This window comes from Tachysurus fulvidraco, chromosome 17 (assembly GCF_022655615.1).
Source record: "Tachysurus fulvidraco isolate hzauxx_2018 chromosome 17, HZAU_PFXX_2.0, whole genome shotgun sequence".
Taxonomy (NCBI): Eukaryota; Metazoa; Chordata; class Actinopteri; order Siluriformes; family Bagridae; genus Tachysurus; species Tachysurus fulvidraco.
In genome coordinates, this window is record NC_062534.1 from 17,490,027 (window position 1) to 17,515,312 (window position 25,286).

General features: G+C 36.6%; 1 protein-coding gene across 2 annotated transcripts in view; it reads right to left on the bottom strand.

The window, feature by feature from the left end:
- Positions 1 to 25,286, bottom strand: part of glra1 (glycine receptor, alpha 1) — a 46,004-nt gene that overhangs the window by 8,548 nt on the left and 12,170 nt on the right. Inside the window, exons 3-9 of one of the 2 annotated variants that reach the window (XM_027135870.2) lie at positions 22,550 to 22,588; positions 15,839 to 15,906; positions 12,655 to 12,878; positions 9,313 to 9,395; positions 8,853 to 8,990; positions 5,117 to 5,331; positions 3,115 to 3,261 (exon numbers count right to left, since the gene is read on the bottom strand). In XM_027135870.2, coding sequence (XP_026991671.1) covers positions 3,115 to 3,261; positions 5,117 to 5,331; positions 8,853 to 8,990; positions 9,313 to 9,395; positions 12,655 to 12,878; positions 15,839 to 15,906; positions 22,550 to 22,588 — 914 coding nt within the window. The remainder of the gene's footprint in view (positions 1 to 3,114; positions 3,262 to 5,116; positions 5,332 to 8,852; positions 8,991 to 9,312; positions 9,396 to 12,654; positions 12,879 to 15,838; positions 15,907 to 22,549; positions 22,589 to 25,286) is intronic. The other variant, XM_027135871.2, reaches the window with a different exon arrangement.

A 25,286-nucleotide genomic window follows, 5' to 3' on the forward strand; every position in this document is an offset into this window, starting at 1 on the left:
CTATATTTAGTGGTATAGTCATAACCATACAGTATTGTGTATGGGTTTTTGTCCCTGCAGTTTTGCCCAATAAAACAGATTTTTATTTCTGGGCAATCATATGCATTTGGCACAATTAAGACCTGAGACAGTATTTGCAGGACAAGTTCTGGATATTTGAGGGCCCTAAGCAATATTTGAGGGCTCCTCACCTACACTACACTATAGAGGAAGCATTTCGAGAAACATTTTAAACCAATCAACTTAAAACAACCAAAAAAGAAATATATTCACAGGGAAATAAATCCATAAACAAGTAAATTATGTGAATAAAATAAATAAAAGGTCATCGGCACACTGTTGTTATAGCTAGTAGTAACAATCTAGCAAGTTAACGCGTTAGCCTAACAATTCTTCCTCTAGATACTAGCTGGATAGTTTGCCGCTAATTTTCTCCATTTCAATTACATCAGTAAACTGGAAGCAGGAAAATAGAAAAAAAACGACAAAATCCATATATTTCATATATATCCATATGTATCCATTTTTTATGATGATTAAACACTTTGTGATTGCTGCTTCTTTGTGCTGATCCTTAAAGTTTTTTGCCAAATGATTGTTGTTTTTATTTAGATATTAGGAGACCCTAAGCGATTGCTTATACTGCTTATAGCAAGAAAACGCCTTGAGTATGTCTGTAATTAATTAGGTCCATTAATTAGATGAATTCATTGTAATATGGGTAATTAGAGGTAGATGTCCAGCAAAAATAATTACCAATCTTATCTAAAAAGTACAGTTGTGGCTGCAGGCTTTCATCCACCTGATAATTATTGAAAGGCCAGGATGAACTGATGAAACAAAAGGAAACAGGGGTGGCTCCTGCTTGACTGAATGAAACCTGCAATTACCCCGCTCTTTCCAGATAATACCGGACACCACTGATCAACAATTGATTGTCCTGACAGGATTGAAAGAAGGTAGAAAGCTACACTCCAAGTAACTAAGCTTCTTAAATTAAGTTTTTTTTTTCAAGCTAACAGCTCTGACAGTAGTTCTAGCTATAAGGAAGTTTCACATTAGGCTCATAGTAATTATTATTATTGCTTGGACCGTATGTTGTGCTCAGGATAAGAGTGAGTAAGTCTTCAGTTGGAGGTTAAAAACAGTGTATTTCTCTGTTATGTTAATATATGACTATTACTGCTCAGTTTATTCTACCATGTTTATGTTTACAGTAAGTAATATGTAAGTAATAAAATTAATGGGGCATGCTTTTACTGTTGCCACCTTTACATTTATTACAATTATTTTCCTGTAAAACCACATATTGAAACGTTTTTTTTCCCTCAATAATTGCATCGCACATTTCAAATTCTGATTTATTAATGAACACCGTTTACCTGTATATAATTCTATTTAATTCTGGGGCACATCCATAAAATATGTTAGTTCCTGTAAACAATATTATTGCAGCTAAGCCAGTGATGGCTCATGTGGATAAGGCTCTGGGTTGGGGTTCAAGCCCCAGCACTGCTAAGCTGCCACTGTTGGGCTTTTGAGCAAGCCCCTTAACCCTCCCTGCTCGTATATCCTATAGAGTGGGGAAATTCAAATATAGCCTAATAAAAACAAAAAGTGTTTGTGTTAATGGTTATAATGGCATTTTAACCACCAAGCACCAGCCCTAACTGGCTATTTACATAATGGCAAATTTGCTGTCAATTTCAAAGCTTCAAAATGGGTAAATTCCTGAAAAAGGCAATTGCTTTAATGCTACAAGGGAAGCTCAGACTACCCCAACATTTCATTGCAATGTTGCACTGAAATGCCTATATGTTAAATGACCTTCTCGGGTCACGGGGAGCCTGTGCCTATCTCAGGCGTCATCGGGCATCAAGGCAGGATACACCCTGGACGGAGTGCTAACCCATTGCAGGGCACACACACACACACACACACACACACACCCTCATTCACTCACGCAATCACACACTACGGACAATTTTCCAGAGATGCCAATCAACCTACCATGCATGTATTTGGACCAGGAGAGGAAACTGGAGTGAAAGGAAAGGAGGAAACTCCTGAGGCACGGGGAGAACATGCAAACTCCACACACACAAGGTGGAGGCGGGAATCGAACCCCCAACCCTGGAGGTGTGTATTTATTATTCTTGGTGAAATTCAATAATTTGGCAACACAAATGCATTGTTCATTTAATGCAACTATTTCCAGGGGACAATGCTTATGAAAAATGTTTATGAAAAAATAAATAACTCAACTATTATGGGACAGTGTGCTTTTTCTTGTCCTGTCTAGAGGTCCTGTCTCCATATGATGACTGGTGTGTACTCTTAAAGAGGTGGAACCTCACAACCTACTACCAATCAGTGAAAATAAATGACCAATAAACAGGACTAACATCTCAAACGTTTTAGTGCCAGTCATACTCACACAGTGCTGTAGTATTATATTGTATAAAGGTGTTTCTCCTTTTTTTTGATTAGTCTAGATATTCCACTGTCACTGCAATTCTCTGTGAAAGTGAGCAAGTTAATTAGCAGCTTAGCAGACAGACACTACTCATTTTGCTAGCTTTTTTTATTTATAAAGGCTTTTTGATACTTTCCTTTCCTTGAGGAGAAATTGAACTAACCCTGAGTTAAACAGGAGACTTCACCAACAGATGAAACAGATCAAATCAAATGCACACACATACTGTATGTTACACGGACAGCTGTCCTATCCCACAAGCCGTCACTGGGCAGAGTTATTTAAAGGAATTGCATCCGGCGTAAAAACCTGGGCCAAAATCATGAAGGTTCGTATTGTATGGTCTGCTGTGGTAACACTGAACATGGAGCAGCCCAAAAGGACAACAATAATGACAACAAAGATATGTAAAGGAAATTGTGTCTGAGTGTTTGTGTGTTTGTTCATTTTTGTTTCTTCAATGTAGGTATTTAATGTCTCTCAAAGACAGACCTTTACCTTGCCCTATCTTTTTTATTATAAATTTTCTGATCTGTGTCAAGTTCACTGTGAGATCCCATTCACTTCTGTGTGTGTGTGTGTGTGTGTGTGTGTGTGTGTGTGTGTGTGTGTGTGTGTGTGTGTGTGTGTTCGGTCACCTTTAGGTGTCGCCTCCTCCTCTGGAAGCGCAGCAGCTCTTTGTGCTGGCGAGCGATGAAGTTGACAGCAGCATATTCCAGCAGAGCCGAGAAGACAAACAGCAGGCACACAGCCATCCAGATGTCAATGGCCTTCACATAGGAGACCTGCAGCAAAGACACGTGTTAGCAATGAGGTCCAGTAAAGTTAGCTTGTCACTGTAGAGTCATCTTAAGTCATTTCCTTAGACACAATTCACAACTGAAGCAATTGCTCTTTTAAAATGGTACCATGTGTCATAAAATGGAACAATTTTATTAAACAATTTCAATAAGGCCATAAAGCAGGGAGTTAGAAAGCAGTTTCCTATTATATTCTGCCCCAAATTGAAGCGTCATTGAATAAAACACAGCAAGGTTAAATTTTAAGGTGTTATTACTCCTAACTCTTCACAAGTCTGCCTCTTAAAGCATGATTTATCACCAGACAATGACTAAGCCTTAAGCCCAGTTTGGAAAACAATTAAGCTACAGTATGTCTTGATTCAAATGATGCATGGAGCATGAGGACATTTGTGCTCTTTATACTTTTTAGTTTGTCATTGTATAAAAAAAATAATAGCAAAGCTTAAAATTTTTAGCAAGAAAGTTACCGATGAACTCTTATTTATGAATTACCCTACTGTAGATGTGAGAATGATTATTATTTAAAAATAAATCTAAAAATATATTATTTATTTTAATATCTAAAAAAATAGTATGTTTGAATCATGTAGAATATATTTAAGTGTTAATTGCACTTAGAAAATACCAATTTCTATCAAACAGCCTTATCCTTAATTAGGTCATAATCATATCCTTAAATTACGAGGGCCAGCATTTCTCGTCATTGCTCCTTCATTCATATGGCAGTAAAATATCGGCCTGTATTACTCTTCTGGTGAAACTGAATTATTAATGTGCATCACTGCTTGGGTCAAGGTTGTCAAACAAGACTGAAAGAGAGCAGAATCTTGATGAAGTGAAAGTATGTGGCAGGAATCGGGCTGAATGGTGGCATTTTTATCCATGACCATCACTAAGGGAGCAATTTCATGCACTGGAGTGTGCTGTGTGTTCAGTGGGTGCATGCAGATGCGGCTCTGCTGTAATCATGATTAGCATGACCAGAATTGTATGGAAGAGATTCTTTGAAGAGCTGAGGAGAAGGAGGTTGAGGAGACCAATTCAAATTCACAGCCAACAAAGAGCGAAAGAGAAAGAACGATAAGGCTAAATTCCTCACAAATAGAAACAACAATTTAACCATTCTAATAAACAAAATAGTAAACAAAATTAACTTTACTGTAGACTGAATCATTGTACAACATAGGAGTTAAGTCGTAATCCTACACATTTTATATTGATTATAATAAGTGGCTAAGAAACACGATGACATACAGTAAATGGTCACATGTAATTTTACATGCTGTCACAACTGGACAGAGACTCACAATTAGGCAGATTTACTGATTAGAATCATCGGTTGGTTCGTTTCTGGTACAGTCATGTATTCTATCTGTCTATCATAAAACAAAGAAAATTCTAAATCGACTCTCCCAAGTAAATTTATATATCTATTAGTAAATCAATACATGGTCAATTAGCAAGTTGTTATCATGAAACTGATAAAGTCTCCTAAATAACTGGCAAATCATCTTCAAAAGTCGAGTCGCCTTGACTTACTCCTTTATGCAGTCCAGGTCAATATCTAATCAGTCTAAGCAGTCTTATCAAAGACACACTAAGTGGTGTGAACTGCTACTGTTTCAACACAAGCTACAGGAAAGCATATGAATGCAGTCTTTACTCTATATTATGATAATAAGAGAGAAAGAGAGAGAGAGAGAGAGAGAAAGAGAGAGAGAGAGAGAGAGAGAGAGAGAGAGAGAGAGAGAGAGAGAGAGAGAGAGAGAGAGAGAGATAGGGAGGAAAAGTGAGAGGTTAATCGAGTGGAGTTCTGATGGAGTTTGTCTTGACTGACCTTTGGCAGAGAGGCTCTGGAGCCTGAGCTCTGTGTTGTCATGGTGAGCACCGTGGTGATGCCCAGGCCCACACGAGCAGGAGCAGCATCCATGTTGATCCAGAAGGACACCCAGGACAGGATGACGATTAGCAGACTGGGGATATACATCTGAATCAGGTAGTAGCCCATCTGCCTCTCCAGATGGAAGCGGGCCTCAATGCATGTGAACTTCCCTGAACAAATACCAGACAAATATGTTTATCATTACTGATCATCATCAACTCCCCTCATACATGGCAGAAAACCTTAAGATGTTTGAATGAATTAAGCTTCACACATGTTGAATGTAAATCGAATGTATTATGATATCATGAATGAAGAGCAATCAAATAACATCCGATCTACATCCTATCCGACAACATTCTACATAAATTCTACCAATTCTACACATTTTTAAACAATTCTGTTTCTTTAAACTTTATTACATTTTTTCTTTTATTTATACAGACTGCAAATGTTTGTATTGCTGTGGTTTTAGAATACAGAAAAAATATTTGGTAATAAATATATTTAAAAAAGAAATAGTTTCTTTACTGTATTTCTACTTATTGTAAATGATTATGATCTCCATTCTATTGTAAATTTAGAGATGCTGTTGTTGATTTAGACAGTTATCTGTGAAAATCATCCAGAGTATCAGCAGTTTCTGAAATGTTCAAACCCAGCCTGTCTGGCAACAACAACCATACTATGATCAAGGTCACTGAGATCACTTTTTGCCCCAATCTCATGTTTGATTTTAATATTAAGTGACATATTTGAGCCATGTCTACATCAATTTATGCACAGCATTAGGATGGGATTATCAGATAATTGTATGAATGAACAAGCTGTACAAGAGTTCCAATAAACTGCACAGTGATTGAATATAACATTCACAATGAGAAATGCTGTTTTGCACGGTCCTTTACATTATCTCAGGGACTTGCTGCTATAATACTGTGTTCATTCCAGTATTTCTGCACAAGCAATATTGTTTGAACATACAGTATTTACATTGGTTGGTTCTGTTTCTGTTTATTGTCTTTTGTGTATTGTCTTGTATGTTTTGTTTGCACTGTCTTTTGTCCTGCACCGTCTTGTTTGTCTTGTCCTGCACTGTTTGCACCAGGTTGTGGCTAGGACTAACTTACATAAGTCCTTAGCTTTGTCTTAAGTCCTTAGCTCTGTCTTTGTTTTATGTAGCACCATGATCCTGGAGAAATGTTGTCTCATTTCACTGTGTACTGCAACAGCTATATATGGGTAAAATGACAAAAAAAAGATTCTTGACTTGACTTGAAATGCAAACATTTTTGTTCTTTCTGTGTCCATGTAAGTTTACATTTTTGGAAATTGTTTAAGCAGGAAAAAAGTTCCTTTGCATAACTGTTAGCTACAGTGCAGTAAGGTTATACTCTCTGCACATATCCTCATACGTACACACACAAGTACAATAAATGCACCTGTTCCATGTACCTATAGAGGGGCTGCTGGGGGAGTGGGGGTGATGTGTGTCAAGCTAAAATAGCATACAGCAGTTTTGCTGCATTATTTAAAAAAAAAAAAAAAGTGACAGCGAAATATAGGAACATATTGAAGCTGAGACACCACTTAAAACATAATCACCCACAATATCTTCACCAATATACCTGCTCCCAGCAGCCTCGACAAGCAGAGAGATGTGTCAAATTACTGTTTCTGAGGAAGGTACAGATACACCACATACAGTACAGGCAGCATGAGCTGGAAAACATTAACTGACTCCATAAAATACTTCTTAGCTCAAGGTATGCTACATTTCAGCACAGTGGAAATGCCAGCATTCAGAGTAATTTGAAAATAATTCGACACACAGTGTGGTTTCCCACTGAGAACTTGTTTCTTCAACAAGACAATTCCAGGCCTTTATCGTACAAAAATGCTTTGAACGCCTAAGGATAAGGTAACATAACTGCCCTGTGGAAACATTTAGCGTCTAAATCATTTCCCAAATTAAAACAAAAACAACACGGCTGTTATTTAGCTTTCTTCACAAACTTTCATGGCATGTAATAAAACAACAGCAGTGGATTGGATAGGAAAATATATCAAACATATTCTAACAGCAGTTTAGTATTTCAGGCCAATATGGGACCAGTGTCAATACTCGTTATCACACTGATGCTTACCTATTCATTTAAATTCATTGTGGCACTACATGGTGCCAGCACAACGATGAAAATGATATCTAAGATCTGTCTTTGTCACTGATACCTATGGAAGATGGGATAGAAGGAAGAAAAATATACAGATGCCAGAGACAAATTATGTGCTCAGCAAATCAAACAAGACTGCAGCTAATAAATCAGAATGAAGACATATCAATACCAGTAGTTTATATAGAATCGAGGAGCAGTGATACAGCTGGAATGATGAAACTTCAGGGTCAGTGTTTGCCCTTGAAGAGTGCATTAACAATGGTGGAATAAGAGAAGAGAGGTGAGGGGGTGAGGATTGGAGATGAAGTATATATAGAAGGGAAGCATCCTCAGTGTTTGCCCTGGTGTTTTGCCACTGAGCTTAAATGGAAAGGTGAGAAGGGGAGACAGAGACAGCATATTTCAGCAATCTGCTTGTCAACCACATACAAGGAGTAAGTCAGCAAAAGACAAAGAAAAAGATGGAGAAAGAGAGAGAGAGAGAGTTCTTACTCTAATCAAGCTTATTCTAAACTCTTCCATTACACTATAGATGAAGCTCACAAAGTGACATCGCTGAGCTCTTCATAGACAAGCTGGCAGTTGACACTCGTTTCCGACACATTTCTAGTTCTCTCTCTCCAGCAGAGCCAAAATAGGTCATTTTATTTAGGGAATGTAAATCTGCCGAATTTGATGCTTCAGTGTTCAACTATCGATATACATATGACAACATAATGTCACAATTGTGGCAGTGGTGAAAATCTCTATAGACCATATATGAGCCTACCGATTTCTCAAGACAGCACACAGATCAAATCACTCCTCTGACCTTTATTTCTGCACAAATTCTACTCCTCTTAAAAGAGCATTCCTGAAGGAGACATACACACTTTGTCCCTTCTGTTTTGCTCTGTTTTTTTTTTTATTAGATCCCAAGTAGATTGTCCTTCAACTGTAATTCCCACTTTATCTTGAGGGTAACAAATCCTGACTGGTGAGAATGACCAGACAGATGGTTTTTAGCCAACTGAAAGACAATGAAGGAGAAACAGAGCATGGCCATGATGCGTCTTCTGCCGCCAGAGACTATTATCTGTTTTCAGCACTGCCCTGAAAAGAAAAAAAAGGAATCATACTGCCTCAGCCCCCCACCACCAAAGAAAATGTTTGGGATCTAAAAAAATTGATGTGTAAAATGGATTACACATGAATGGTATCAGATTTTAAGATGACAGCACTGAGTTTCATCCTGTAATGTTTAATTAAGGTGGAGGACGGTATAGAGGTATCTTGTTCTTGTAATTGCTTGTATATTCTTGTATATTTTGTATGTAAACATCCTGCTAGAAACTCACATCTCAGGCTTCCCATATGGTTCAAATCCAGAGATTGAGATGGTCACAGCAAAATGCTGAGGGTCTGCATATACTGTATACATGTACATCTTTGCTGGTTTGGCACTCCAGAAATAGCAAGAGAGCTTCACGTGCACAATATTTCCCAGCCTCAGCAAGAGCTGGCAGGGTGCTAACCTGTGTTGTAGTGTTTGGTGCAGTAGCGTAAATCTTTCTCCTCCTTCAGGATAAACTGGGGTAACGTCAGTCCATCAGCCACCTGCACAGCACCTTTTTCATCCCACTCAAATATCAGATCGTTCATAGTATAGCCAACTGAAAAAGAGAGGGTTAAACAAGTAGTGAATTAACACTTGTGTGGAACAATCTCATAAAGAGATTGTTAAGATAACAAGAAGTATATTTTGCTAAGTGCTCAACCCCTTGAATCTGCTGCATCCCTAAGTACAATAATTAAAATAAGAGCAAAACAAGTAGCAGGCAAAAACCTGAGCTTGCAGCATCTCTCTACACACTCAACTTTAAGGTGCACGTAAATTACTGTGCTCCTTATTTCCCTCTACGAGCCCGCAAAACATCCATCTCTGAGTCAGTGAATAAATCTTCCCCAACATTGTGATGAGCAGGGCATACTTACAACTCTCCAGCTGCATTATGCAAGTCTGCACGTCCATCGGGAAATTCTTCAGGTCCATGGGACAGGCCAGAATGAGTGTTATCCTGTTAAAAATCAAATCAGGCGTTGCAAGCAAACATTATATTCTAAACACAATTTCAACCATTCCCTCTCTTATCTGCCACTTTTAGAGGTCAGAACCTACAAACAAATGCATTGCATGTAACCAGTGATACACAAGTGATTCAAAAGTGCTCAGAAGACATTTCTAAACATGCAGCTGAAGTTATTTCTTTTGAACTTAATTTAGTGTAAAGATGAACTTTTGTGAACTTCACACACTTTCTACTCTCGCAGGGTCTGTGACAGCATCACTACAACAGCTATTTTCCAGCATGCAATCGAAGTGTGCACCAGCCCTGATGCAATTTAGAGGGTATTTGTAGCCGAAAGCAGTCTGATTTGAAGTGTACATTCGATGATGTCAAGTTAAGGAACGATGAAAGTCAAGATCATACACATTACCTTCCTGCCCACAAAGCATGATTTAACCCCTCTAGTACATAGAGGCCAGGCTAACATTCTACACAATGAACTACAAACCTTCAAAATGAGTACATAAGAATGCAATAAGGTACATATTTTATAATATATTGGAGTTTACTACTATAAATGCAGTACTGTCCATGTACTTGTTCTACACTTCCTTCAGACTAAACTAGGGGAAAAAGAACCTTTTATTAAAATTATTACAGCTTTGTTTTTTTCTCTCTAAAATATGCTCATATAATTCATATAATTACATACAGTAAATGGCATTTTTTAATAATAGTACTTGCCATTAAATTATCATTTGTACTGATTTTTCCTCACTTTATGAGACAAGCTAAGCCACTGTTATTTAGTGATGTCTAAAGCAATAAATAGGGCTGTCATAAAACCATCTTTTACATTTCTTCGGTCCACATGTACACCATATGGTGTGATCTGCTTGGCAGTTTGTGATTACAGTTAGCACTACAGGTTTTCTGTCCTCTAATCACATCTGATCTCATCTGATCTCATTTCATCTTATTTCATCTCATCTTATTTCATCATCCTTAGTGAGTGTATTTTCAAAGTATACTATAGAACACCATTAGCTTTGAGTTAGCTTCTCATATCAGTCTTTCTAATTTATTAGCTATCACTTAGCATTCTGTTTTCTACAACGTTTTGTAACTGTTTCCTCTTTCCATACCATATGTTGTTCATTGCAAATTCTGTTAATTTAGCTGCTTACTTGCTAATTCTCAGGCTTGAGTTGGTTTCCCCTTCAAAAACACAGACCCCCCCTTTTGTTTTTTTATTGACATTGAGTGGTTCTCCTAATCCACTACACAGCAAGTCTCCAGTGCACTGAGCTGCAATGAGAATATAAACATGCTAAGCTGCCAGATTTAGACCCTGATTCAAATCCAATCTGATTCTAGACAAAATTCTTGGCTAGTTTTTCACATCTGGAAGCTGAATTTATTTGAAAACAAATTCAAATTTGGAAGATATGGCTCAGCTTAAATCAGTGACTCAGAAGATAAGACCATTCAATTCAGAGGGTCTGACTTAGATCTCAGCAACAATGACAATGTTAGCATGTTAGTATGTAACCAACAGCACTGAATGCTATCTTTCAAACACTTGTTAAAGCAGAATTTACTATGCCACAGATAACAATAATTTTATTGAGAAGTATTAGGACACCCAGCTCATCCATGTCTGACCTCCATGCCACAAGTTCTAGCTAATATAATAGATCCTGAGCAGGTCAGGTTGGGCCACAGGTCTGTTATTGATGCCTGTAAGTCATTGCTGGTTTGTCACTAAATGAAGCACTATAGCCAGATTTGTGCTTTAGTAAGAGCTTACAATACTGCACTGTGTGTGGCATGACCTTGTAACACATTAACAGTATTACTCTCTTATCTAGAGAAGATTTCCTTGAAAGGAAGCTCATCAACATCTTGCTCCTAGTCGTGAGACACCTAGGCCAGGATATGCTGTGATGCGGCAGTGACAACTGGCAGACTACTTCCAATCATTGGTGATAAGTTATTGCTCCGAATGGACAACTTGGACAGCTGGGCAGAGCTGCGCTCATAAAAGTAGACATAACAGTTCAAAACAAGTATTTTACTTTACCTTTTTCAAAAGTAAGTTTGTCCAATTCAAGATTTTGTGTGTTAATCTGGTTAAAAGACATTTTCCTATGCATGTTAAGGTGGTCATATGTAGTTCAAACTGAGCAACCTTAAAACTAGTTCACAATGGTGGACCCACACAATGAATATTTTCATGTTCATATTGCCCCAGAAGAAATATGCTTTCTGAGGTTTGCTTTATGTGAGTGAGGGAGTAGAGCAGATGTCTAAGAAGACTAGTACAACTGAACATGGTGAGGACTTTATATATGGAGGGATATCCAGAACATTGCAAGGCATGTGTATTACCCTGCAGTCAACGTAGGAGATGACGTCAGAAGATTGTCAGTGTTAAGGAGGTGGCTACATAGCTGATTCCCATTATTGTGTTTCAAGCGATTCCAACATTGAAAAAATAATCATTTTTCATCATAAAAATCATAAAAAAAAAAGGAGCTGTGTATTTTCAGGAATCCCAATTGAGAACAACAGACTCAGCAGTAAACAGTACATTGTATGAAGAGGGAATAGAAACTCTAAGCTGCTTAACTGCACATGTTAGACACAAACGTCATCTAGTTAATTAGTACGCCTGGCAGAATACAGAATGCTTAAGAGAGAAAACAACCAACAGTCTGGCAAACAATGCACTTAAACGTAAACACAGTGAGAACCAACTCAATGTTCCCATGATTACAGGAAAGTTCAAATACTTGGAACCTGCTAGCAGTAACCCTCTGAAATACAAACAACAGCCAGGTCTAAATGCAAAATAAGGCTAGCTGACACCAGGATGCTCTGTAGTGTTTTTAAATAGCACGTGTGATATCAGAAAATAAACACCCTAATGTTGAATGGAAACAGGATCTGCAGATTTGAAGGATATGAAGGGCAGAACACCTGTAGCTTTGTTGTTTTTGTCAGGGGATTGAATTCTGCCTCAAATAAAGTTCACAAAAACTTCAATACTCTCCAAATTCAAGTAAATACATGAATAATAAAAGCCTACTTCAAAATTATTATTATTAGCTTGTCCTGTCATAAAACATGAAAATTATGGTTCAAAAATAAGCAATTAATCAAACTAAATAGCCAAAATATGCAATCTCATACACTGAATTCTGAATGGATCCAGCAGTAACAATTTAGATTTTGATAAAAAAAAATTATTATAAAGACTTGTCACCTTATGCTATATAACACATTCCCATTTTTGGAGATCCTCAGCAGCTTGTTGTCAGTGGTAACTTCATGGAAATTAGCCCCCTTCTCATTGGCAAAGAACAAATCTGGTTTCCAAATGGAGTCCAACATAGAGGGGTCAAGGTCGAGGGAGTCATCAGGGTATTCACTGTAAGCCAGTCGAGGGTCATTCCACTGCTGTCTCAGGAAAATATTCACCCTGTAATCCTGTAAGACAACAACAGCTATGTCAGCAGACCAAAGGTGAGCGAAAAGACAGCCCTTGCATACCTAGCTACTATCCTTAATACTTTGAATCTCACACAATCTACAAAAAAAAAACAATTTTTGGTTTTTGAATGAATAAAAATGACCATACTATTTGATTGTTTCAGTGACTTCTTTTGGATTTCGGAAAACTAGCTTTTATTTCTTAAGGAACCATACAGATCATGATTGATTAGCCATTATATATTGTGTTGCCCACAGTAAATGGACTGCATATATTCCACCAACATCCTTCTACACATACTGGACCTATTATTTCTGGTTAACTTAATTTTGCTGTTTAGCATTTTTATGCTACATACTTAAAAAAATACTGTCTTTGCACACAGAAGGCAATGGTGGTCTGAGAGTTTTCTACATATAATATAGAATATTGGTTCCCAAAGGCCACAAAAAAAACAACAACAACAACAACAACAATTTTACAACATTCAGAACCATTCAGAAAGTCCTTGATATCCCATGTTACCATGGTGATAGCTTCATCTGAGAAAAAAATTTACAAGTATGGTAAAGAAGAGTGAAATTTATTTGACAAATTGTACGTTTAGTTGGGCATAAAAGCTGTTCACACAACTGTTTACAGAACTCCAATAAAAACCTGTAATATGCACAAAAAAAAAAAAATCTTTGTTATGCTCTCAAAACCAGCCATGCAGTTGTATCATTTCTGGCAGTAACAAACCTTAAGAAGACTTAAAAGTGTGGATGAAAATATACCAAGTGACCTTTCCAATAGCAATCAGCCACAACATTTGAGAGCAATTATCCTAAAGCAAGAAGAACAATTTTTCGATAGTGTAGGATCATCTGTTTCAGGTTATTAGATTTGTGCCTCCAAAAAAAAAACAATCAGAACAGTGCAGATGGAATAGCAACCCTCATTGATTTTTACCATGTCAATATTTCCCTTTATAATAAACAACCTATGACAACTGTAAAATAACAATCAACTTCTTAATAATAAACAATCTGTGGGTACTGTGAAATAGCAATGCATCAAAATCCAGCATGAAGTGCACACGTTCCTACAACATTATTACCTCGGGTAATTTGTTAGCTTCTCTGACTGCCAAGTTCATGGTCTGTACTGGTTTGGGAACATGCTAGGATATCATGCATTTTGTATTTAGATATAAATTGTTCTCTTAGCTATCTCTTGGCTATCTCCTGGCTATCTGGCTATCCATTATTACAGTCAAACCCTGGACAGAGTATGAAAGCCTAAAGGAAAGGGTACCCTTTAGAGTCCTGGATTTTTTTTTTTCAACAGAATGATCTAGCAAACAAGTATGGAGTGGGCACACATTCATCAACATAAAGCATAAAAGGGCCTCATATTTCCTGCTATGATTTCTCCAGGCTAAGGAGACTGATTTATGACAACAGCCAACACATAATGTGATTCAAGCTCAAGGCTAAGATCCCTTTCTGACGGTGACAGATTAAAAAAAGTTTGGCTGTTTTCATGAATCTACTTCTACTTCCACCACTAACAAATGAGACTTCCTGGATTTATTTTCTCTCTCTCTCTCTCTCTCTCTCTCTCTCTCTCTCTCTCTCTCTCTCTCTCTCTCTCTCTCCCTCTCTCTCCCCCCCCCTTTTATTTCAGAAAAAGAAGAGTGAGTAAGCTAATTAAATTGCCAGTCAACCCCTCCCTGAGCTTCAGACATCCTAAACCTTGTAAATAATGTGACTAGCAGTAGTCCAGTGGGAGTTGCTGGTCCCAATGGTGGTCAGGTACTGTTCGATCATTACAGCACAAATCACCGTTCCCAGCAGCCCAATCAGATTATCGATGTAATTCTCATTCGCAGCACCTTGCTCCTCCTGCTCGTTTGAACATCACTGTCAGCGACTTAGATCAATTCCTCTGACTGTAGGGAAGAAAAGGAGTGGAAAATACCATACTTGTTTTGCTTGAGTTACTCCTGTGTGCTGCAGCAGTTTGGTCAGTTCAGCAGTGGCAGAAAACTACAGCTTGGCTCATTCAAGCCTTGGCAATGAAACTACTTGTGTAGCTCTGCTGGAGGCATTTTACAGTGCTCTAAAGTGCTTGTGAAAGGGTGTGAAATGTTTTCTGCATACTTGTTTCAGCACCAAACATGATGCTGAGTCAAAGTACAGCTGCAATGTCATATTTACTACATTTTTTTTATTGTAAAATTGTATTTAAAGTTTATAGGAGTTATTCACATACCTTTGTTTGAGGATCATATTGTATAGTGTCTATGTTGACGCATCAAAGAAAACATGTTGGATTGTGTGTTTATCCAAATATTAAGTCATACGGATCATAAACACACACACACACACACACACACACACACACACACACACACACACACACACACACACACACACACACACACACACACACCAACACACAAAACACACACAGGCTTTCATTTTACATTCATGCATTTTAGACAATTTGTCAGTGTTTCTCGATGCCTTTAATCAACATTATTCTTGACATTTAATTCTGCATTTGTGCCAAATTCTGGTTCTACTGAGAAAACTCTCTGCATCAAAACACACCATAGCCAGAGAGAACAGATAGCACACGCAAAATTATTAGCACATGTCTCATTAAACCCTTTTTAAGCCAACCAGAAACTTCAATTGCCAAAAATGATACACTTATTTTTTATTTTTTTTTTTTTTTAAAAAGCAACATTATAAAGAATTTTAGAGTTACACAAAATAATACAATTATACAGTATTAGTGAGGTTTGCATAGACTGGAACTATTTCCTGAAAGCATAAAACAATTCCTCCTAATCATAAATAAATGTATTAATAAAATATATTCACTGCACATTTTTCTTGCAACGTTGCTATAAATTAAATTGTGAATATGTGACGATATTTTCATGTGAAAACAATGTTTTTCTTACCATTGTTGTTTCAGCAATGGATCCAAAACTGTTAATAAAAATGTTGCATGTTACATTCACAGGTGGACCTGTAAAAAAATGCAAACAAAATATATCAGTAATGTAAGGTGTAATATTTGCCAAGCAGGTCATAAGAATCAACAAATAACACAGCTTTATTTAAGGTTTAATATAAAATGACAAGCATGTAACTTACCTGATGCATAAGCCAAAGAAAAGTCAAACAGTAGACCATTTATATAATGTGTTATGAAAAACACTATCCTTGTAAACATTATTTTCCAAGGTGACAGTTCAGCTGAGGTAATACCATATGTGCTAAAATAAATTCTACCGAGAGGACAATATCAAGGTTAGAGAAAATAATCCAATGTTGCAGTGACCCCCCTCGCTGGACTGAATACTTGCTCGTACAAGCATTAATAAGATTAGACCACGAGTGGAACAGACTTTCAATGAAACCTGGGCTATGCTGTAAACAAGCAAGCCAATATTCTTTAGAAGTCTTGTGACGTCCATGTCCATTGTATAAAGCATGACTGCCAAGGTGCTCTCTTTTTTTGGGGCATTATAAGAATTAAAAATTTAAATTTTAAAATCTTTGCCAGACAGACACAAGTCTTTCAATATGTTTGCAGCAAAATAAAGGAAACAAAGTTCACATCTTTATATAAAATTCAGAGTGACACATCTCATAAATGCTGGCCACCTGCTCCCGATTTTGGATATAGTCACACACAGGCTTGGTGAAATATCCAGTTAAAAAAATCATCTAAATTTCTACATGCTGTCCAAAGCTATAGAATTTATCACAGTGCTAAATAATTAGATAACTGGAAAGTAGCATATATCTCTATTAGGCTGTGAATTTCCCCTAAGAAACAAAAAGATTGAAAAAGGGGCTCAGCATTAAAATGAACTGTAGCTCAATTTCATAGTGTAAAATAGAAGCATTACACAGTATTACATATTAATAGAAGTCCGTATCAACATGTATATGTGAGCTACTGTACGTGCATTGCAAGGCAGTTTGCGCATTACATTCACTGGCTAATGCACTGCTTAGAATAATTTGTCTTTTCTTGACATTCTTTGCGTTGTGTGACGCAGTGCTGGGGAGCGCTAGCGTTCTTGTCGCCTATGCGGATCATTCCCCAGCTCCTCCAATAAGAAGAGAGAGACCGTGCTCATTAACTGTAAGAGCAGGGTGACTCATCGCCCAGAATGATTTGTTTTACTACATTTTTGCCAAATGATCTGGGCAAACCTGCAAACACACACAGCAGCCATAAAAGGAAGAATTTTTTTCCTCATCCTTTCTGTCCCATTGAATAGAAGCCTCATTTCGGTGGCATATCTCCACACCCTTTTTACAGAATGACGGTAGTTAAGAGGCGTCCCACGTTTCACTGCGCTTCCACATATTGCAGTATAATAAACACAACACGCTCACTCTTTAAGAGCGGTTTTGCCCATCCTAAAGAGACCTGATCAGAGAAAGCTTGGTTTTGGAAGCTTCGTTGCTGTAGGCTATAAGCAATTGAGTTCCTCAAAAGCACAATGAAGAAATTCAGGAATTCATTATTCTGATTCATTCCTGCAGTCACTTTCCCAGCCTCCTCCTGGGTGAATGCAACCTTCATGGGTTGCAGACAAATTACATAGTTCCTCACAGATGCAAATACACAGGAGAAAAAAGACCACCTAGAGACCAATCACTATAAACCAACACTGCAACCCAGCAACACAGTGACTTCTTTATAGCTATTCCTTACAGACCCCACTGCGTCAGCCAACTCGGCACTAGCAATGTAAGCATATAGTAAAGCATTAAAAATTATATCAAACACCCAACACCATCTATGCCTCCATCTGTTTGAAAGAATATCATGCCTGGCCTGATGTGACCAAATGACAGCCCTCTAAAAGCAAAGCAAAGAAATTTATTACAATAAACTGGCACTCAGGATGTCTCTCAGATAAGTGGATTGCCACTGAACAAAATGCGCCACATAAATAAAGAAATCTTAATGATATTGCTAATGTTAAAAAATCCAGCTGCTCTCAGCAGAATCTCAATGCCCATGGCACATTAAATATTCATATCACCCAGGCTGTACCTAGAAGGTGTTGGCAAGGCAAGTTTTTATTGAACTAATAAACAGTATATTGCCCACATGCATAGACAAGTGGAGCACAGCTCATTGCGCCTTCTCTGAAGAAGAGGAGAAAGCTGAGTGCTCTCCATTCACCTTACCTAGAACTCCATGCTGCTGTATGTCAACACTGTGTTAAATGTCAAAGGTTTTGTTCTTTGTTGATAAGTAGCTGAGTTGACTCAGAGCACAGAGTGGTTTTTAATTTCAGGCAGCATCTGTGATATAGAAAAAAAATCAATCTAACGAAAAGAAATTGCACACATTCAATCCCAGTTTGGTACAAAAATAGGAAAAACTTATCATATAATCTCATTTCTTCTGCATCAGAAAGTAAGGGATTTGATGTTAATGTGGGAAAATCCATACCAGGTATTTTTCCACAGATTCTTAAAGCTTTATTTATTCTGAATCACATTGTATGTGGCTCCCTAGTTTGAACTTAACAGAATCTTGTATTACCATTCTATGAAATACATCTACTGCAGGATGTCTTCAAATCTAAACAGGTTTCCTCTACAAACACAGCAAAGTCTGATCACTGCGGGTAGACACCTATTTTCAACTTTCCTGCCTGAAATGCTAACACATTTGACTATTTTGTGATTCTGTTTATACCACAACAGCATCCAGATAAGAAGTGAGATTAGGACGTAGCCTGACCATCCATCATTGTACATTTCATTCAGCTAGAGGCAACCCCCTCCATTAGAAAGATTGTATTAAAATTCATAAAAGCAGGGTTGCTGTGGGCCAGGCTGAGTGAACAGTCTTAGCCTGCAATGTCATACTCCTGCAAGTAACGACAGGTTGCTAAATCACCAGAGTCCCTTTGCTGCCCCTGAGGCTAGCACTGACTGACATGGGGACATGACAGCCTTGTGCATGGAGAGGGACATAAATCAATAGGAGGGCTATGGCATGCAGTTCGGGATAGAGAACAAATTGACTGCAGTGTGATTATACTGGCTTACGAGCCTAGTTTTTCCCCCAGATCAGATGAAGGATAGGACAATGTGGTCAACAATGTAGTGGAGATGGCCAAGACTGCATTCATTCATGGTTTCATGGTGGGTAAATATACTTGATTGCTCTATTGCTGCTGTGTCGTGTAAAAGTATAATAATAAAAAAAAAATAATAAAAAAAAAGGTTTTTTCTTTTTCTTTTCAAAAGATCAGCATTTCTCCATTTGAAACTGGGGCAGCACACTTTCTATAGCAGCCTCTTTAAAAATAAATAAATAAATAAATGAATAATTAAAGTAAAAAGGATTTTTATTAATACCTTATTGAGTCCATACTCAATACAGAAACTGTATTTAGGCTTAAATTTGGCTTTAAAATAAAATTCACAATCCCTAAATTCTCGAATTTTCAAATTTGGGAGACGTCTTACAGAATACATTATACATATATAGCAGAAGCTTTACACTATACTGTATTATACTTTACCTCATGACCTTAGGGAAGTACTGCAAAGAAATATCTTTTTCCACTATAGCTAGATGATTTCAAATATAAGTATAAAAATGATTTCAAATATAAAAAACAGAATAATTGTAAAAAAAAAAAAAAAAGTCTGTCACCTTTGGCAAATGCATAATCACTCAATATGATTTTCTCTGAGCTTAAAGACCACTTAAAATCACTGATAGTTCACAGAAAAAGATGTATATCTCATAAAACAGAAAATGTTCCCCCACAGCACAATATGATCTGAAGAAAATACAGAATGATTCAGCCTGAAGCAATCAGTATAACTCAGAGACATATAGCTTCTCTTAATGTTTCACTGTCATGATACTCTCATGTGTAATTTATCCTAATTATCAAATGATAAATGGTGCATCACGATCAAAATGAAAATGCCATGACGCGTTAAGGCATTTGACTTTGATGTAAAGTATGCCGCAGTGTGATGTGCACTGCAATGACATTTATTTTAAAATGAAGTATAAGGCATAGAAAACAAAGAATCACTACAACAGGCATATGAGCAAAACTTCCTTGTTTTTTTCTTATTATTACAAATGTCATATTACTATAATAAAAGTGAGTATCAAATTTACAAACCAAAAGCAACTTTATTTTTCAGGCTTTTGCACAACCAGCTTATATTCCCCTCTCCCACTCCATAAAGAGCCTTGGTTATTCATGTCCACATTACTCAGGGTCTGACACTTCTGTAATCATCAACAGAGGTCAATTTAACCAGAAGGTAAGCCAGAATGTAGAACTTAATTATTATCCAGAAGCTAAAACAGAAGGCCCTGGGGTAAAGGTATTAGCCAAAACCTAAAACAGAATGTACTAAGATAAGATTATTAGCCAAAAGCTAAAACAGAATGTACTGAGGTAAAACTGTTTAGCCATAAACTAAAAGAGAATTTACTGAAGTAAAAATATTAGCCAAAAGCTAAAACAGAATGTACTGAGGTACAAGTGTTTAGCCATAAGATAAGACAGAATTTACTCAATGTAAAAAATAGTAACCAATAGTTAAAACAGAATTTACTGAGGCAAAACATACAAGTCAGAAGCTTAAACACAATTTACTGAGGTAAAATCATTAGCCAGAAACAAAAAACAGTGTTTACTAAATTAAATGAATTAGCCAGAAGCTAAAACAGAAGGCCCATGGGTAAAATTATTAGCCAAAACCTAAAACAGAATGTATTAATACAAGATTATTAGCCAAAAGCTAAAACAGAGTGTACTAAGATAAGATTATAAGCCAAAAGCTAAAACAGAATGTACTGAGGTAAAACTGTTTAGCCAAAAGCTAAAACAGAATGTACTGAGGTAAAACTGTTTAGCCAAAAGCTAAAACAGAATGTACAGAGGTAAAAAAAAAAAAAAAAGCGAGAAACTAGAAGATAATTTACTGATGTAAAAAATATTAGCCATAAGCTGAAACAGGATGAGGTTAAAAAAAACAAAACAAAACTAAAAAAAAAAACCATGAAGCTAAAACAGAATTTACTGAGGTACAATTGTTTAGCTATAAGATAAAACAGAATTTTCTCAAGGTAAAAATAGTAACCGATAGTTACAACAGAATTTACTGATGTAAAACATATGTCAGAAGCCAAAACAGTATTTACTAAATTAAATTAACCAGAAGCTAAAAAAGAACTTACTGAGGTAAAATTACTAGCCAGAAGCTGTTCATCCAGAGGTCAGCAGATTATAGCACTATCTTTACCGATATATCATTGTTGGTATAATTTTGCTAAATTCTAATGGTAATTCAGTGAGCAGTGACAGTATTTCCTCACTGAATCGTAATATTTCATAGATTTTACATTTCTCTAACATATTTTGCTGAATTTATTAACAGCCAGACTTTTCAGACCAACCCAGCAAACTGTACACTTTTCTGCACAACACAGTGCACTGACACGGCCATATTAATTTGTTGAGATTCTGAATGGACAGGCAAAAAAGGTATTGCATCTTTAATTAAATCCGCTATTCAAATTTTAAACACCCAGATATCTTAGTGTCCTTAACCATCCAAAAGTAGTGCTTTTCAAACCAGTGTAGAAATGTCATCAATGATAAATATATGTGCTATTTCCAGGAGCATTTATAAAAGTTGCTTCTGTAAGGCCTTGGGTAAACTTTTGGGGAGTAAATGATAATTAAAAAACTGCATGATGTATAAAGAATAATGCCCACAAAGGAGATTTGTGAATGCTGATGCAATGGGTATCCATTTGATAGCACTGGCGCACTGAAACATATCCGCAAGGCTCTGCATTAACTCAACACCAAACTGTTGTGTCTGAGAAGAAGCCATGTATACAAAATCCTGAACCATTCTTGATAATGCTAAATAAAAGGAGTGTAATAAGGATTCGGTGCCAGTGCTGAGCCAACAGGGCTAGGACTGCAGTCAGTGCTAAATCTGCTCCTTTATTGTCCTTACACACACACACACACACACACACACACACACACACACACACACACACACACACACACACACACACACACACACACACACACACAAAATTCAATGTGATTTTTCACTTTCCACAATTATCTACTTGGACAAAAACTATCACTGGTGCAGCAATAACTAGCTCTGTTGAGCGTATACAACATTCAACAGAGCTAGTTATAAAGCCAAAACTAGCCACGTCTAGACAGCAGCAAGATTTTCAGGGTGCCTCAAGAGCAAACACCAAAATACTATTATCCACAGAAGTTCAAGACTTAATAGCAAACTGAGTCCCTAGCCTAGAACAAATGTTTTGTGAACACTGAGCCATATTCTATGTATATATAATTTAAAATAAAAATGAGCATATTAAAATGAGCACTGAAGACAGAGAAACCTCTGTATCAACATAACTACTCAATCATAAATAAAAATACATGTGTGGCCCTGAAACACACAAGCACAGATCGCCGTAAACTGATATAGACCACTTTATGCCAGAAACCTCTCACAGTCTGGCCACCGCTTTTTATTATGTTATAGGGTCGTCACTTCAGGTGCATTAACCACTAAGCTTGATTAGTCCTGGATAAAGAAAAAGGAAGTACCTTTCTTGTGAGTACCATCCGATTTGGGGCCATGTGGGTCTAATGAAAAAAAGATCAGGATTAAACATTTAATATTCTAACATCAATAATTTTATGCCGTTATTTTCTCTGCAGAAACAACAACAGAACAGAGAAAAGGAAACATAAGAAGCATGGCCCAATCCTTCAGCTAGTTTACATTACCATACACTTGTGCTTTGAAGTGTATGGCAGGGAAGACTAAGGCCAGCAGACTAAAGGCAAGAGCAGGTAGGATGCACTTATCTGTCCAAGAAATCAGCGGGCAAGGAGAAGAGGTGATGCAGATAAATGAAAAGAGGGGTGTGGGGTGTGCAATGCAGATCTCATTACAGGAGGCAAAGGTAGGTTAGCAAAATGCACTAAGAGATGCAAGTACATTATAGAGAAGGGAAAATGCAAAGACTACATGTCAAACCGGCTTCATTGAGCTTTGTGGGTTTTTTTTTTTTTGTTCATTTTTTCGCTGATAAATTGCGAAAAAGCCAATTTCTTTGAATTCTTTCCTTAAAGCTCTTTTTCTCCCCTTTGGTAGTGTATAATCCCATCAGATAACAAAACTGTTTCAAACAAAGTCAAATTACTCTGAAGTACAGAAAGAATTTGCAGTGAATGCTCAATACAATCTGTAGCCTTCTTCCCTTCAAATTAAATGAATCAAATTAAGCCATTTTCCCTTACAAATTTCAAGCAGACACCATTAAAGGGTAAAGCTCAACCATTTGTCTTTTATTTTGAAAAACAAATGTATCTTGAATCCAAAAATCTTTCCAAATTCCCACTTGCACATTAGCCTGTTACAAACTTGCACTAATGATATTTTCATAGCTACCATATCTGCAGTATAGTAACACAAGATGGGTATATTGTCCCACTTGTCACATTGATTAATAAGTGCAAAACAACTGTGAATTTCTTGTTGAATGTAAGTGACAACACTGACTCTAAAATACTAAAATAATGTTAGACAATATCAAGTTTTTCTTGGACAACACATGGACTAGCGAGAGACATATTTTCCTAATTGTTGAAAAAAAAGCAATTAAGTTGGATATTATAGGAAAACAGAATATGCAATTTCTGCACACACACACACACACACACACACACACACACACACACACACACACACACACACACACACACACACACACACACACACACACACACACACATATATATGTCTATACTCCAGAAAATCTCATACATCTGTCATGAAAGGCAAATTTATCATTATCTGCCTGGTGAGGAATGGAAATCTGCCTGCAGGAAAGATTCTTGTTGACTGCAGTAATCCATCTGTGTAACTTGCAAGGGAACTCAGTCGTAAAATGAACTGCAATTACTTGGCATAAACATGAACTGCTGTAGACAGCTGACTTAAGCTCTGTAATGGTAGGCATTTTTCCTACTATCATGCTACCTGACCAGCAATCCCCTGTGCCAACATAATCCTGTAGATTCAAAGAGGCTTATCCTTTGTGAGGGGAATCCGTATGAACTGTGTAAGACTCAATACCTCTGACCCATGTTTGACTGTGCAGTATAAAAGCTACATATTATTATTTTACTATCTGCAAAAATACGTCCCTTTATAAATGTCAACCAACAACAGTTGACTATTAAAAGAGGTAGTACATAGAAAGCAGTAAAATAATCTCTAAAAATGAAAAAACAGTGAGTTATAATTATGTTTGTAAAGTGTTATTGTTTACTTTTATTGTGTCAGTTAGATTTCTTATTCAACCAGAAATTAATCAACCACTTTTCAATGACACATATGTGTTTAAAAATTTTTAGTTGTTTGCTCATAATTACGCTACTTGTACCAATTAAATGGCATACATCCTTTGCCTAACTTTTAATCAGCATTGCTTCAAGCAGTACTGTGAACTTATGGAGCTTGGAATTATTTGAAAATGATTTTCAGATATTTGAAATACTTACATTTGAAATACATACATACAAGCCCCATAAAATAAAATTCTTTTTTTCTGTAGTGCTTTTTCCTCTTTACTTTCCTTTTCAGATTCCAAAAATTAAGAATCGCAAATAAAAATTCCAAAAATTTTAATTTGGAAAATATTATATATATATATATATATATATATATATATATATATATATATATATATATATATATATATATATATATATATAGAGAGAGAGAGAGAGAGAGAGAGAGAGAGAGAGAGAGAGACTTTATGAAAATAAAATTACAAGAGAGTAATCTTGAAATCTCAAAAAAGTAAACACCTTCAGAGTGGCCAGAAGGCTATGACTGGTTAAATGCTGAGTTTGATGAGTCTGAAAGTGTCTATTTGTCCCTGGGAAACCAATGATTGAATTTAAATAAAACTTTTATTTTTGAAATTTGAATTTCAGGGATTTATATTTAGGGCTATAAATTTTAAAATCTGAAATCTTACCACCAGCAATTCCAAAAAAAAAAAAAGTAATGTATTAAATACACCACGGAAAATATTCTTTAAAATTAAGTGTATAGGATTCAAATATATGAAATTCTTATTTAAATACTTTCATATGAATTTCATATGAGCTCCACCAGACACAAGGATAACTTACCCAAGATTAAATATTTAAACTGCAACCATTACTTCAACCATTAATATACACACCGGCATAGTTTCCATACTCTGTCCCAATTTATAAACCTTTGAGTCAGCATAGCAGAATTGCAGCAGCCATGCAGGCTGAC